The 17928-nt window shown below is 37.2% G+C and overlaps 1 protein-coding gene across 1 annotated transcript; it reads right to left on the reverse strand.

Annotated features, from left to right (window-relative positions):
- Positions 1-15499: 15499 nt before the first annotated feature.
- LOC127259857 (uncharacterized) lies at positions 15500-16123 on the reverse strand. Its single transcript, XM_051287467.1, has 2 exons — positions 15960-16123; positions 15500-15875 (listed from the first exon to the last, which is right to left on the reverse strand). Exons 1-2 carry the CDS (start codon positions 16121-16123, stop codon positions 15500-15502), a joined length of 540 nt encoding a protein of 179 aa, XP_051143424.1.
- Between the last annotated feature and the right edge of the window lie 1805 nt (positions 16124-17928).

Below are 17928 nucleotides of genomic sequence, written 5' to 3' on the forward strand. Positions count from 1 at the left end.
CATTAGTTATAATTTTTTTTTTAATCTAGCAGTCACCATGGCCAGGGCGCAGGTGTCCAGGAGAAGGGTAGGACCGTAGGTGAAAAGAAAGGAGAAAGAAAGACGAAGAAAAAAGAGAAGGAAAGAAGAAGAAAGAAATGAGAGAACAGGGGAAGAAGAAGAAACTGAGAACCTGGTGCGCGGCCGAAGCATATTAATTACTCCCTCCGTCCTAAATTATATGCAATATTTTCTTTTTTGGTATGTCCTAAACACCCTTACAATATTTCTAAAATAAAAAATAATTAATTATAATTAATTTATACTCCACACTTTATCACATCTCATCACCCAAATAAAAATAAATAAATATATATTTATCTCTCCATCACATCACATAATTTCTAAATTATCCTACTTAATACTACCCACCTAAAAACTCGTGCTCAAAACAAATATTGCACTTTGTTTGGGACAGAGAGAGTAGTAATTAGGGCAAAATGGTTAATGGTGTATTTTGTAATAATAATAATATTTATAATTAAATTTTATACTACCTACGTCCGGCTCTAATGGTCTCGTTTACTTTTTGCGTATTGATATTTGAATATTAATTATTATATTAAAACGTAGTATAAATTAAGAAAATATTATAAAAATACTTTCATTAGTGTCTTATGTATAATACTAATAAAATGACATTTGTACAAAAAATTATACAAAAATATAAGGATGTTTTTAATATGAAGTACAATGTTGCAAAAGGTAATTGTGACCTTTAGAGACAGACGGCGGGAGTATTAATTTTTTATAAAAATAAAAGTAATATTAATAAAAATTAATAATTATTAATATATAGAAAAATAAAAATATAATACTTTTTCCCTAACATCTACCATGTCCACATTGCCGTTTTTGTTCGTCACATCTCATGTAATATTTTTCTTTTGGAAAATGATTACACACCTTAATCTTATTTTAAATTTTCTAATTTAATTTTTTTAATTTTAATTAAAATAATTAGTTATTTTAGTCCTAAGCTATAATTATTTATATTATAAAATAATTATTTTCACTAATACATTCTTAATTATTTACTAATTATATTTATCCTAAATTTTCGTATCTACATTAACCCGGATATAGAATGCGGGAGAGAAGGAGTATTATTTTTTATATTTATATTTTAAATTTTATAATTTTTTATTATACAATCATATTTAATTTAATTAATCGTATTTTCTAATATATCAATATTCTATAATTTATTTTATTTTCTTTTAAATTCAAAATTAAATTGAATTACGTACTAAATTAATTAATTTAGTAAAATTTATATTATGACAATCTAATTAATTATTATTTATATACTTTTTATATAGTAAATAAATAATAAATATATATCTAGATAAAATCAAAATTAAAATTAATTATTTTAAAAATAGAGTTTAAATTTAGAAAAAAATTGAAAATAAAAAAAGAAAATATTAAAATATATATATATATATATAAATTAACAGTTCAAATTATTTTTAAACCGAAATGGATAGTTCATAAACTGTAACGGAAACCATAATTTCGACATTTTGATAAATAGTAGCCGGCCAACGGTTTGTCCGTTTGGGCAAGTCTATGTTGGGTATTTAATTAAATACGTGAAAGATGAATAAACTATGTATCCCATATTTTATTTGATTAATTTATTTTATTTGAAAAAATAAATAAATAAATAATCAAATAAGCAACTGAATGCAACCTGCAGTAGAATGTGGGTATTTTTTTTTTCTCTACACATGATTAAATACAAAATAATTTGAAAAAATATAATATATATTATTTTTTCCTCCTTTTTTTTGATATACGGAAAACTTCCTTCTTCTAAACTTTTAGAAAATTCTCAGCAAATTTGCTTCCAAAAGTTCTCTATTTCGGTTTGCGGAATGTATCATTCCGTTATAATTCGTTCTATCCTGGGAGGTGATCGGTGGAGGGCCGAATTCGCTTCGAGAAAATCGCGTGCTACGCGAGGCTCGAATTTAATTTCGCATCTATTTGATTTCGTGTTTTCAAAATTCGCCATATCTCATATTTCAACAAATATATTTTCCAACAATTTTGAAGCGAATTCTGAGTGGAATTTGAGATGGCTCGAAATTCCCCAAATCCGCTGCTAATCCGGACAGCCGCGGTGGAAGAGACATAAAACTGAATAAATGATATTCAGATCGGCATAGTTGGGAAGAGGACGAGGAGGTTAACTCCAGCGCTCTGTATGGAATTGTATCGACGGAAAATGGTTAAACCATGATGCGTCAAAAGATAACCTAACAGATCCGCTAACCAAATGGTTAAACCATGATGCAGTTTACAAACTGACTAGAAGAATGGGGCTTAAGCCTGCTCAGGAAAAAGCTTTATAAAGGAAAACCCAACTTAGAAAGTTTGGAGATCCCAAGAATTAGGTTCAATAGGACAACCTACCTATAAGACTTATGTGCGCGACTGTGGGAGATAAAAGCCTCAACCCATTCCTGTTAACTAATAGTGACAGAGTAGTTATGATAGCAAATAAATGCTTTAATGATTACTAAGTGAGTATTGTATTACTCGGAAACTTAGAAAGATCATCTATGTTAGAGAGAAGTGAGGCCGATTCAAAGGAGAACTGTCTAGGCTCAGTTCTTTAGAAACTCTCGCAGAACCAGGACTGGTTTCATGGCCAAAACGGAGCAAACAATGAGAACCGAATTAGATCCACAAATTTTGTGTTGGTATGTAGCCCACTTACTAAGAAATTGAACCGTTCAAGGACAATGTGTCTACTGGAGAATTGGTAAATATTACATACTGTTCAAGGGAAAGTTCAAAGGAAATCCTACTTATCCTATGCGGAATTCATTTTTCTTTCTTTTTCATCGAGTCTTCGTTTTCCTCTTTCATGCGGGGGATTGTTGGGTATTTAATTAAATAGGTGAAAGAGGAATAAATTATGTGTTACACATTTTATTTGATTAATTTATTTTATTTGAAAAAATAAATAAATAAATTATCAAATAAATAGTTTGTTGCAATTGAATGCAACGTGCACTATAACGTGGACAATTTTTTTTTTTTCTCTACACGTGATTAAATACAAAATAATCTGAAAAAATATAATATATATTATTTTTTCCTCCTTTTTTTTGATATAAGGAAAACCTCTTCCTTCTAAATTTTTAGAAAATTTTCTGCAAATTTGCTTCCAAAAGTTCTCTATTTCGGGTTTGCGGAATTTATCATTCCGTTATAATTTGTTCTATTTTGGGAGACAATCGGTGGAGGGCCGAATTTGTTTCAAGGAAATCGCATGCTACGCGATGCTCGAATTTAATTTCTCATATATTTAATTTTGTGTTTTTGGAATTCGTCATATCTCAGATTTCACCAAATATATTTTCCAACAGTCTACTGCTAAGCACTTTCATGGTTCTCCGATATCGTTGAGTGAAAAATAATTTATTGAGTGGAAGGATTTTTTGAGAGAAAAACAAAAATTCGGTGAGATAGGAGAGGAAGAAGAATAAGATGGGAAGGGGAGGGAAAGAAAGAAAAAAAAAAAAAGTAGGTGGGAATTACAATAAGATAGGACGATACCATATATACTGTGATCGGCGCTGCTATGCGCCAAAAAAAGAGAGATAAGATTTTTCTGTAAAATTCATTAATAAATATATTTATATAAAACTAAAATCTAATAATTTTAAAATAAAAATATAAAAAATAATAGTATTATTATTATTTTTTATCTTAATAATTATTAATTTTTATTAATATTCTTTTTATTTTTATAAAAAATATATAATATTAAACTTAATTATAAATATTATTATTATTATTACAAAATACATCATTAACTATTTTGCCCTAATTACTACACATTTACCTATGTCAATAGCCGCCGTAGCCGGCACCAGGTTCTCCTCTTTCTTCTTCTTCATCCACTCTCCCATTTCTTCTTCTTCTTTCCTCTTCATTCTTCTTCACCTACGGTCCTGCATGCTTCTGCGCACCTGTGCCTGGTAACTGCTAGATTTCAAAACAAATGGGCAACTCTACCTGTGCCTGGTAACTGCTAGATTTCAAAACAAATGGGCAACTCTACGTGGCAGCTGTTAAAATATTTTGCGAAAATTCTAAAGTTTGCATTATTGATAATCAAAATAAATGATCTATTTATAGACAATTTAGAACAAATTCGATAGACTCAAATCTAAATTAAGTAATCTAATGGATATGACCAAATCTAAATCTAAATATAACAAATGTAAAATTAAATATCGAAAATCTTCTCTCGACAGCCCCCTATCAAATTTGAGTGGGATCGCAGAAACCAACTTGAATTTAACAAGAAAGTTAAACAAAAATTAAAAGACAAGACGCAAACGCAGATAACAGTTGCTTAGTCCGTCGTTGGCGCCGCCGCTCTCGACTGAGCTCCTATTCTCTCACATAATAGTTGCTCATCTGACGTCGCCTTTGCCGCTCTCAACTAAACTCATGTTCTCGAACGCAGATATGAATTCTAACCCAAACGCAAATAACAGTTGCTTTGTCCGTCGTTTCCGCCGCCGCTCCCGACTGAGCTCCTATTCTCGCACATAATAGTTGCTCGTCCGACGTCGCCTTTGCCGCTCTCAACAAAGCTTCTGTTCTCGAACGCAGAAACAAACTTTAATGCAAATACAAATAACAATTGTTTTATCCGTCGTTGCCGCCGCCGTTCCCGACCGAACTTTTGTTCTCGCACATAACAGTTACTCGTCCGATGTCGCCTCCGCGCCCTCAACAAAGCTTTTGTTCTTGAATGCAGACAGAAACTCTAAAGCAAACTCAAACTCAAACTCGGATAAAATTGTAGACATATCTCAAAATCAAAGACCTCCGGGTATATTCCAGGTTGAATGTACCCGGAGCAACGAGGTTTAGTAGGCTATGTCTATCCCAAGAAAATATATTTTGCGGAAACTCTAAAGCTTGCATTATTGATAATCAAAATAAAGGGCCTATATAGGCAACCTAAAATAGACTCGATAGACTCAAATCCAAATAACGTAATCTAATGGATATGACCAAATCTAAATCTAAATCTAACAAATCTAAAACTAAATATCGAAAATCTCTCGACAAGCAGCGAAGGATCACCCATGATTGGAGAAGACAAAAGGATCACCGACGGATGAACAAGTGGATAGTGCAGATGAAAGGATCAATGGATAAGTTGATAGTGTCTGCAGTGAAGAACGAAGGATAACCGACCGAATGATCACTGATGTAAAAATTAATAATGTAGAAATTAATAGTGTCTTGCAGAGATCGAATTAACGATGAAAAAGGCTAAGGATCACCAATGGAGTGGGAATGGCGGAGAAGGCGGATCACCTATGGAGGAGAAGATTGATCACAGTAGATTTCTTTGTTGTTGTTCTTCTTCTCCGAAAGAACTCCGAAAGAAAATGGTTTCGAGTGAAGACGTTTGGCAAGGCAGCAGCAGCAGCTTCGAGTGGGTTGCCGATTACTGAGCAGGGAGACGTTGACGCCTTCCGTTTGAAGATTCCAGAGTTTAAATGCAGGGCGAATCGGTTGAATCTAATGGGCATGTTCCCGATTTCGGTGATGGTTTTTTCTCTCATGTTCTCTTTCTCGATGGTGCATGAATCCTGACTTTTTCTTTTTCATTACATATCAACATGTTTGCCTTCAATCTCGCCTCTATGTCAATTTTTGGTAAATTTTTTTATAATTTTATTCGATTTCAAGCTCGTTTTACACTCAAACTTAATTGTGCTTGTTTTTTTGTGGCAATGGATCTAGAATTGGATTTTTAGTAAAACGAATTGGTTCCGTAGAATTTGGTTTGTCAATGGAATGAATCGTTTTGATTTCTTTCATCACATTTTATTAGTTTTCATGACATGAAGAATATCAATTCTTTTTAATATAGAAAATCACATATATCGTTTAACAATATATAATACAAATATAACATTTTTACAAAAATAAAATATAAATATTTTATTATATGTTGTGCAGCGTAGCGCACGAGTACGGGAACTAGTGTGTATATATATATATATATAGGGGACAAGAAAAGCATACCTAAAGATGAAGAAGCTTGTGAAGATGGAGGAACAGAAAAGCAGCAAGAGGTTTGGTTTAAATGATGATGAATATGATCACAAACAGAATTATATAAAATGATCTTTCTTTACACCACATAATAACTCACTATATATGCCACTCTGCACTACTGTCTTCTTTCCATTATATTTATACATATATATATATATATATATATTACAGGTGTTGCATTATTCTTTGATCATCTCTTTATTTTATTTATACATAAATATGCGTATCGAATTCCTTTCTCATCTTTAGAAGAAGTGGCGAAAAAGTATCAACTCATATATATCTATATATATATATTACTTATTTATTTAATTCTTAAAAAAGGGAAAGGGATAGCTCATAATTTCGTTGTAGCATATCTCTTATCTTTATCTTTAGTGGATAGTGATCGTGGAAGTTTGCAAATTGGAGATCAATATTTTGCATTAAAGGAATTTGGGGTTTGTTTGATTCCCATACTTCCCACTTCAGGCTACGTTTACTATGGAATTACATGTAAATAATAAATAGAGAATAGAATTATAGACAAAAAAATAATTCAAAATTTTGTGAGAAAGTAATTTCGAAACGATAAAAATACAAATATACATATTAAATTAATTAATTATTTTTTTTTTAAATTTTGAGGTTATTTAAAATAATTTCGGATTTTTCGAACCTATATTAAATATATAATTTATTATATTTAATAGTTTTGAAAATTTTAAACCTTTATATATATATATATTATTTTAATAGGAAAGTTCGGAAAATCAAGTGCAAAATATGTTTGTTAGTATATTTATATATATTGTCACTTGGGGCTCACGTATATATGCCTACATATATACACCATCTTTTTAAGTTAATATACAATTTATATTTTTCGCAAATATTCAAACATGGTATCAGAGTCTATTTTTTTTTTTCTGGGATAGACATTGCTACTAATCCTCATTGCTTTCGCCGCCAATGGCGCGTGACAGCCGCACACGCCTCCGACGCAGATCGACGTCGTATCCCTCCGGCGACCTCCGCCTTCCTGCCGCATCTGACAGTTTCAGGGCGCTGTCTCCTGCTTCTATCCCCGATATCCTAGTATGGTCGGTTTTGCCATCTTACTTGAGTTTATTTTGCAACTGTTACTGGGTTGGCTTGCCCAGTCTGATTTTCTGCATGATTCTTTTGCGCGCGTTATACTATTCTTGATGTTCTCGCTTCATAGTATGGCTCTTAATATGGATCATGTAGACACTTCGGGGATTACTGTTATTCTTTCTAGTGATAATTATGATTTGCGGGTTGAATCCATGAAGAGTTTCTTGATTGGTAAAAGATTATGGCGCTATGTTACTGGCGACTTTTCTGCACCGGTTGCTTCTGTTGTCACTTCTACGGTGCCCCTCAACAATAAGGATCTCACGGACTATAATGCCTTGGATTAGTTAGATAGTAAGAACCACATTATTCTTACTTGGATTCGGAATATCTCTTCCAAGTCTATTCAGATTCAACTTCGCCTCATGGACACCGCCAAGAAAGCTTGAGATTATTTCCAGCATCGATATCAGGCCACTGAAGGCATGCATTATTATCAGTTTATAGGGTCATTGAATGCACTGACACATGACTCGTGCCAAGATATGAATGAGTTCCTCTCTACTATACAGTCTATGTGAGATCGTATTGATGAAGCTGACATACAGATTGAGCACTTTTGGTTGATTCAACTCTTGATGAAGCTTGGTCCAGAATATGAGTCTGTGCATGCTTCATTGCTTCATCGTCATCCCTTGTCTTCCTTGGAGACAGCGATGAAAGAGATTTTGTTTGAGGACACCCGCCTCAAGATGCTCAAGGCTCTTACTCTTGATTCGGCCTTGGCAGTTCCCTCTTCTACTCCTCATCGCAGAGATAATCGCAAGGATGCCCGACCACCCTAGTCTGATAAATGTCGCAGTTATCCGAATTTGATCATCTTTATATCTATTGCCCTAAGGTTGAGTGTCACTACTGTCATCAGAAAGGCCACATCCGTCCGCATTGTCCCAAGAATCCCAAGGCTGGTAAGTCCTTTTCCGGCTCTTCCTCTGCCATTGTTGCTGCTACTAGCGTATCACAGTCGCCTCAACCACCTCCCACTCTTGAGGACCTACGTCACATGCTCACTCAGGTTTTATCAATTCATCCTTCATTAGTCTCGACATCAGGTAACGACACATGGTATATTGATTCTGCCTATTGTAACCACATGACACCTGACCCTCGCCTTTTACATTCCTCTCAACCCGTCACCTCATCCCCTCCTATACTTACCGCTGATGGCACATCCATGCGCATTACCCATACTGGCCATATATCATCCCCCCACCTCGATGATGCTTATGTCATTTCCAAATTAGCCTTAAACCTTGCGTCAGTTGGTCAGTTGGTTGAGCAGGATTTTACTGTAATTTTTTCTTCTTCTGGTGTGCAGGTTCAGGACACGCAGACGGGTAAGATACTTGGGTCGGGTCGCAAGATATAGGTGTTTTAGGGAAAGTTCGTTTTGAGTCTTTTGATTGCTTGCATTGTAAACTTAGAAAACAACCAACTTTACCTTTTTTGAATAACCTGTCTATTGCTGATAAACCTTTTCCGTTAGTACATTCTGACATTTTTGGGCCCTCTCCTGTTGCTACTCTTACTGGATTTCGTTACTTTGTGCTCTTTATTGATGATTACTCTCGCTTTACTTGGATTTACTTTATGCGTAAGCGGTCTGAACTTGTTTCAGTTTACTCTGCATTCGCTAAAATGGTGCAAACTCAGTTCTCGTGTCCTATTCATACTATTCGCACTTACAATGCCCTCGAATATAATGATTATGTCTTTTCTTAGTTTTCTGTCCACCCATGGTACTCTTGTCTAGCGTTCTTGTCCCTACTCATCTCAAAAAAATAGAAGGATAGAGCGCAAGCATCGTCATATTTAGACACAGTTCGAGCCATGCTGTTATCTGCCAGTTGTCCGGATCGGTTCTGGGGTGAGGCTTCTCTTACTGCTGTTTATAATATTAACCGCTTACCCTCCTTTGTCCTTTAGGATACCACACCTTCTGAGAGGCTCTTCCGTCAGGTACCTGATTAATCTCATCTTCATCCTTTTGGTTGTGTCAGCTTTGTTCATCTTCCTCCTCATGAACGTAACAAATTAGAACCACACACCCGTCTGTGTTGTTTTCTTGGGTATGGGATAGAACATAAAGGTTATTGATGTTGGGATCCTGTGTCAAATCATCTACGTATCTCTCGGGATGTTACTTTTTGGGAGCATAAGTTCTTTTCCTGTGAGTCTAAATTTTCCATTCCCTTTGAGTCAGAGTCCCCGTTCTTTGTTCTGGATTCCTCTCCTCCTCCTGCAGGTCCCAAACCCCCTTCCCTTCTTGTTCTGGATTTCTCTTCTCCTCCTGTAGGTCTCGAACCCCTGTCCGTTTCTGTTCTGGATTCCTCTCCTCCTCCTGCAAGTCCCGAACCCCCATCCGTTCCTGCTAGTCTATATGATGTTGATCCTTCCCCACCAGCTGACCCTCATGCGCCTCTTGAGCCTGTGTCCGACCCTCCGGAAATTTCAGTTCCTGCCGCCATTGATCGGCGACCCACCCGTGTAAGTCGTCCTCCCTCTCATCTATTTGATTATCATTGTTTTTCTGTCATTTGATCTCGCCATGAACCCAGGAACTTTAGTAAGGCGAACTGTGATCCCTTGTGGCGCGACCCTATGTCTGAGGAATTGCAGGCTCTTGAGAAGACCGGCACATGGGATATTATCGATCTCCCTCATGGAAAGAAACCTATTAGCTGCAAGTGGGTGTACAAAATCAAAACTCACTCCGATGGTTCCGTTGAGCGCGACAAGGCTCGCCTTGTAGCTAGGGTATTTCGCAGGATTATGGTATTGATTATGAGGAGACATTTGCTCCAGTTGCTCGCTTAACATCTGTCCATTGTCTTCTTGTTGTTGCCATTGTTCGACGTTGGCAATTATTACAGTTGGATGTGAAGAATTCGTTTCTTCATGGAGATTTGCCTGAGAATGTCTACATGAACCCTCCACCTAGCTCAGATTTTTCAGGGAAGGTATGTTAGCTGCGCCGTGCCCTTTATGGACTGAAGCAGGCGCCCCGAGCTTGGTTTGCCAACTTTATTGTTGCGCTCCTTCAATATGGTTTTTCTGCATCTCCCTATGACTCTGCTCTCTTTATTCGTCATTCTCTTGTTATATGTAGATGACATGGTTATTACCGGCAAGGATACTTCTGGTATATCCGATCTATAGACCTACCTTCATCGACACTTTGACATGAAGAGTCTTGGTCAACTCTGCTATTTTCTTGGACTTGAGATTTCTGACGCTCCAGATGGCATATATCTATCTTAAGCAAAATATGCACCTGATCTCATATCTCGTTCAGGTCTGACTAATAGCCAGATTGCATCCATCCATCTTGAGGGAAACTGCCGACTTGCTCCTTTCGACGGCACTCCACTGGAGGATCCCTCCCGCTATCGGCAGTTAGTGGGATCCCTGATATACGTGACGGTCACTCGCCCTGACATAGCTCATGCGGTTCATGTTGTTGCTCAGTTCATGACTAATCCCCAGACAGTTCATTATGTTGTTGTGTTGCGCATCATTCGTTATGTCAAGGGGACACTCCTACACGGTCTTCATTTTTCTGTTGACTCTCCATTGGTTCTTGCAGCTTTCTCTAATGTTGATTGGGCAGGTGATCCGACCAATCGTCGTTCTATCACAGGTTATTGTTTTTTTCTTGGAAGTTCCCTTGTTTCTTAATGTACCAAGAAACAAACTCTCGTTTCTTGTTACAGTGCAGAGTCTAAGTATCGTGCTTTTGCGGATTCGACTTCAGAGTCTACATATTAAACAAACTCTCGTTTCTTAATATATTATTATTTTTATATATTTTAAAAATATTAAAAATGATTATTTTTATATTATGAAATAATTGTAAAAAATATATTTTTTGATTTATAAATATATATCAAATAATTTTAACCAAAAAATAAAAATAATAATAAATATGACGTACAATATGATTATATTGAAAACATGGTCGTGAACATGGCCTAGAACATAGTTGTGTTGAGAACGTGGACAGGAACATGGCCTAGAACATGGCTGTATTAAGAACATGGGCAAGAACATGGGCAGGAATATGGCTGTGTTCAGAGCACGGGCAGGAACACGGCCATGTTCAGAAGTGCAGGGTAACCAACACGGCCGTGTTGAGACCAACACGGCCGTGTTGGCTGCCTGGGACGCCCAGTCACCTTCTTAGTCATCCAACACGGCCGTGTTCAAGCCAACACAGCCGTGTTCAGTTCCAGTCAACCATCTTGGGACTAAAATTGATAAATTTTCATTTGAGTGGGACCAAAATTGATAATTTTTTTTGAATGAGACCAAAATTGATAATTATGATATTGAATGAGACCAAAAATGATTTTTAATCTAATAAAAAAACAGTTTTTCTAATATTTTTTTTTATGCAAGAAAATATAATAATGATAAGGCAAAATTAGTTGTAATTCTCATTTAGTTTAAAAACTTAGCATAAATTCTAGTGTACTTTAAAAATTGCATGATTCTTTATATTTTAACAAACGTTATATGAAACATCCGCCATGCAAAAAAATATAGATTAAAATTTTCATCACTTAAAAAATATTAAAAAAGTTTTATAGAGCGTTTTTTAAAATATAAGGGAATGACATGCAATTTTTAAATACAAAGTTTCGAAAGCACAAATAAGTTATTGACCATTTTGCCTAAAAATAATAATAATTTTGTCTAATATTTATTTTCTTTTTAATGCAAAAAAAAAAATAAAAAAAAATAAAAGATCCCTTAGAGCATCCGTTATAGACATTGTCGCTCATTTATTATCTTTTTTATCTCTCTCATCCACGTCATATTCATCTCAACATTTAAATTACTTTCTTTATCACTCGTTATCACCTTCAACACATACTTTTACTATTTTATAGGATCCACACTAATTTATTTATTTATATATATTTTATTATATAGAATATATATTATTTATTTATTTATACATATTTCTATATATTTTTATTGTTGTTACGTATGAAAATTATGATTAGGTTAAAAAGCCCAAGTTACAAGGAGAACATGGGCCAGTGATTGGGTTGGTTGCATTGATCGAGGGGTAGTGTGAGAAAAATTGGGTGAAATAGAGATGTTTCTAAGGTCCGCAGGTCGGAAAGTCCGCAAGACGGAAGGTCCGCAGGTCGGAAGGTCCACAGTTCGAAAAGTCCGCAAGACGGAAGGTCCGCAGGTCGGAAGGTCTACAGGTCGGAAAGTCCGCAAGACGGAAGGTCCGCAAGTCGGAAGGTTTGTAGGTCGGAAAGTCCGCAGGTCGGAAAGTCCGCAAGACAGAAGGTCCGCAGGTCGGAAGGTCCGCAGGTCGGAGGGTCCGCAGGTTGGAAGGTCCGCAGGTCGGGTAGTCCGCAGGTCGGATGGTCTGAAAGTCGGAAGGTTCGCAGGTCGGGTGGTCCGCAGGTCGGGTAGTCCGCAGGTCGGATAGTACGCAAGTCGGAAGGTTCGTAGGTCAGGTGGTCCGCAGGTCGGAAAGTCTGGGGTCGGTTGGTCTATAAGTCGGAAGGTTTGCGGCTGGACCAAACAAGTCAAATGGTCTGTCAGTCGGGAGGTATGCGGCTGGACCAACAAGTCGGATGGTCTGTAAGTCGGGAGGTATGCGGCTAGACCAAACAAGTCGGGTGGTTTGCAAGTCGGGAGGTTTGCAGTCGGACCAACAAGGCGGAAGATTTGCGGTCGGGCCAAAAGGGCGGAAGGTCTGCAATCGGTCCAGAGAGTTGGATACTGTTGCTAGTGAGCGAGAATGTCCATGAATCTAAGAAATAGTGAGAATTTGACACTTCGGTCGGTTGAGGACACGTGTCAACAGGAGAAGGGTTAGCAGACGGCTGAAAAAGAGGCGTTGTAACCGTTCGGGCGACGGTTTCCAGTACCGTTTCTCAAGGAATATTTAAGGATTTGGATTTTTCTGGAGAAGACATCTTCAATCAATTTCAACAAAAGTAAAGTCAGATTTGGGGATCACCACTTTAAATTTTCAGCATTTTAATTTCTAGTCAATCTTTTTATGTACCGTACAGTGTTTAGAGATTCCTAATCTCAGGCACTAATTAATCAAATTTAAAGATATTTCCATATCTTTGAATTTTACTTTTTGTTTGTTGAAAAAATACATCAACAAATTGGTGACCACAGTGGGAGAAAGACAAGATTGCTGATCCTACATTACCAGAGAATTTCATACGACTGAGATCTGACCGAATCATCAGAAAGATCACTATGGCAGGCACACAACCTCAATCATCATCAGTACCGGTGGGAGAAAATATTTCACCACCAGTCATGCCAAATCCAGGGGAGATTCTCCAACCACCTACCGATTGGTTGTCTTATGTTCAACAAATGAACAATCAGCAAACTTCGATTATGTAGAACATGTTGCGCGAGCAACAAAATCTTATGCAGAACATGTTAGATCAAGCATTATCAAGGGTTACTCTTCAACCCACCCAGACGCCGCCAGGGGTGTCACCATCAAGGATGCAAGCAAATTTTGCAGGGCCATCATATGTGGACAACACACTTCCAAGTGCCACAACGTTCAACCGAACAGATAGGGGAAAGACTTCTCTGACTTTCCCAAATAATATTCCTTTGGGACCAAGGGTTGAAAATGTGCAACCGAACATTACAAGAGAGGAAAGGCCATGGGGACATGTGCAAGATCCTATTCTTATTCCTGTGCAAAATCCCATTGATATTCCTGATCATCAACATTTTCGTTTGGGTGATGAAATTGCTCACGTATTGAGGGTGCAGTTCGGTCTAAATCCTCAGATGGCCAACCGACCTGCTTATCAAAGATCTTTTCAAGAAAGGATTATTAATAAATATCCTCTCCCAAGGAATTACAGGCCACCAGATTTTCATGCTTTTTCTGGAGAGGATGGATCCTCTACTATAGAGCATGTGGGGCGTTTTACAACACAATTAGGGGAAATTGGTAACAATCATTTTTACAAGTTACAACTGTTTGGATTGTCTCTAACTAGGGCAGCTTTTTCATGGTTTGTAACTCTGCCACCTGGGCAAATACAAACTTGGGAAGGTTTAGAGATGACATTTCATGCCAGATTTTTCAATCCCTTGCCAACAGTTTCTTTGACTGATTTATTGGAAATGAAGCAATATCCAGAAGAATCAACTTCACAATTTATTGAAAGGGTGAGATTGATGAAAGGACGATGTCCTACAATAATCAGTGAAAAAGAGATGACCAACTTAGTGGTCAGAAATATGCATGGTCGCCTAAGGGATGCGCTCACTGCACATGATGTCGAGGATCTGGCAAGTTTCGCATCCAAGGCTGGACGTTTAGAATCTCTTTTCAGGGAAAGGGATCAGAATTTCAGGCGTAATAAGAGCCAACATATGGCTAGTATGGAAACAGAGGCATACGACTTTGATTATGATCAAATAGAAGAGATGGCGGCCGAAATAATTTCAGGGAAGCCTTGTGTATGCTCTAAGTTAAAGCCAGCACCAGGAACAGAAGCTAAAGGGGAACCGACCTTTGACAATTCAAAGGCCGATGAGATATTTGATATTCTGCTAACTGATGGTCAGATCCGAATTCGAAAGGGGCAGAGGTTGTGATGCAGCCCAAGTAACTAAACTATACTAACCGAAACTTAAAACTAAATTCAAATAAATAAAAACTAAGTAAGAAAGAAGAAGATATTACCGGTGTCCGATTCGTCAATCGATCGGATGTGAACTCAAGCGTTGCCTAGACCCAACACCTCTAAACGAATGGAGACTCGAACAATTTGGCTAGAAACTCCGGTCGGTTTCGGAAGCCACAAACCCAAGGAATCAACGCAAGGACCCGATTTGAGAATGATACGTGTATGCAAGGGTAAACCTCGCTCACACACTAATTCCGCTATAATGGAATAAAGAGAAACTTTAATTGATATAATTTTCAAGGTGTCTAACAAGTGAAGCCAAGTGCGTTATTTATAGGGGAGGCTAGCTTGGCAAAATGACTCTACAACCAATGTGGGACAAAATTATATATTATTTATATTCCACTAATTAAGTAAATAAGAGATGTCCAATTAATTAGATTAAATGGGACCACTTTATTAAATAAAATAAAACACCTCCTATCCCACACTGGTAATGATGTGAGTAAAAACTCCATGGGTGTTATAAATTGTGGTCTTCAAGGGTGGATGCACTTCAATAGTTACAACGCTCTTCCCATTGGCCTCCATGCTTCCACTTTGTGCATGTTTTCCTCTTCCAAGTGTAGAACTAATGCCATAATATTAGTTTGAAACTTCTTGGCACGGTTTCGAGTAATCGGACCTGGTGGTAGTGCATGTTCATCGTCTCTGTTGACGACCTCGTAATCCCCCCCTTCTTGAAAAATTGAGTCCCCTATTTTCATAGCATGTTCATCTCCTACATCTAAAGGACTTAAGTCAGCAACGTTGAATGTGCTATGAACTTGGTACTCACCCGGTATCTCAATACGATAGGCATTGTCATTGATGCGTTCCACAACTTGGAATGGCCCGTCTCCTCTTGGGCTCAGCTTAGACTTCCATTTCTCGGGAAATCTACTTTTTCTCAAGTGCAACTACACCCAATTGCCTGGATGGAACACTACATGCTTTCGACCTTTGTTAGCACTTTTAGCATACCGAGCGTTTGATTTTGCAATGTTTTCCCGAACCATTGAATGCATCTCCTTCACAAATTCAGCCTGTTTCCTGCCATCACTATTAAAATACTCATTGCTAGGCAATGGTAACATATCCAAAGGTGTTAGAGGATTAAAGCCATAAACAACCTCAAAAGGAGACATGTGTGTCGATGAATGCAACGTACGATTATATGCAAATTCAGCATGAGGCAAACATTCTTCCCAAATTTTGCAATTCTCTTTTATCAAGACACGAAGTAGGTTCCCTAAGGTTCTATTCACTGTTTCAGTTTGCCATTCGTTTGGGGATGATGAGATGTAGAAAATAGCAACTTAGTTCCCAATTTAGCCCAAAGTGTCTTCCAAAAGTAACTAAGAAACTTTGTATCCCTGTCCGACACAATTGTCTTAGGGACACCATGCAATTTCAAAACATTATGAAAGAATAGATCTACAACATGAGATGCATCATTGGTTTTCTTACATGCAATGAAGTGTGCCATTTTTGAAAATCTATCAACCACGACAAAAATCGAATCGTTTCCTCTCCCAGACCTCGGCAATCCCATAACAAAATCCATTGAAGTATCATCCATGGTGCTTCTGGAATAGGTAAGGGTGTGTATAGACCGTGTGGTTGTGCATGTGACTTTGCAATCTTACAAACAACACATTTATTCACATATGACTCCACATCATGCTTCATTTTAGGCCAATAATAGTGTTCATGCAATGCACTCAATGTCTTATTACGCCCAAAATGACCCATTAAACCTCCCTCACGTGCCTCAACCACTAACACATCACGAAGTGAACACCTAGGTACACACAGGGTGTGTTCGGTTGTAAGACTTTTACAAAATCTTACTATTCATCCCATTTTTTCCCCCAAAACATATCAAATCAAACAGCTATTTTTCATTTTTTATATTATACTAAAAATAAATTTTACATTCAAAACATCACATCAACACCTATTTATATAACATCATACAACTATTCAAATTCAAAATTTTTACTATTCAAATCCCAACTCAAAATCCAAACCCCTAAACAAACACACCCACAAACGATTCACACGAAACAAATACCCATTATGCAAATAATAATCACCAAAGCCATGCGTAGCACATTTTGCAAAGATATCAGAAAAATCAACATCATTCACATAAATATCTTTTATGAATGCAAATCCCATAAGCTTAGATTCTAACAAGGTTAGCAACCCGTACCTCCTTGATAGCGCATCAACTACAACATTTTCTTTTCCTTTCTTGTACTGAATCGAGTAAGGAAATGTGTCCACGAATGCTACCCATCTTGCATGCCGCTTGCTAAGCTTTTGTTGACTCTTTAAATGCTTTAATGATTCATGGTCAGTGTGAACAATGAATTCTTGTGATCATAAATAGTGCTGCCATGTTTGAAGTGCACGAACCAACGAGTACAATTCTCGGTCATACGTCGAATAGTTGAGGGCAGCCCCACTCAGCTTCTCACTGAAGTACGCAATCGGCTTCTTTCCTTGCATCAAAACAGCTGCAATCCCAATTCCTGAGGCATCACATTCCAATTCAAATGACTTAGTAAAATCCGGTAGAGCTAAAACAGGAGCATTAGTAAGTTTTCTCCTAAGCAAATTGAAAGATGCTTGTTCAAAAACTCCCCAATCAAAGTGTTTATCTTTCTTTGTAAGCTCAGTCAGTGGTGCTGCAATGGAGCTAAAATCTCGCACAAAGCGGCGGTAAAACCTTGCAAGTCCAAGGAAACTACGAACTTCCTTGATCGTTTTAGGTGTTGGCCAATACCGAATAGCTTGTGTTTTAGCTTCATCCACACTTATCCCTTCAGCACCTACAACAAAACCAAGAAAAATATATTTTTTGACACAAAAGTCGCACTTCTTCGGGTTAGCATAAAGCTTTTCAGCTCTTAACACTTCCAAAACACTACGAATATGCTCTACA

This window comes from Andrographis paniculata, unplaced genomic scaffold, assembly GCF_009805555.1.
Source record: "Andrographis paniculata isolate CXL003 unplaced genomic scaffold, ASM980555v1 Contig60END, whole genome shotgun sequence".
NCBI lineage: Eukaryota > Viridiplantae > Streptophyta > Magnoliopsida > Lamiales > Acanthaceae > Andrographis > Andrographis paniculata.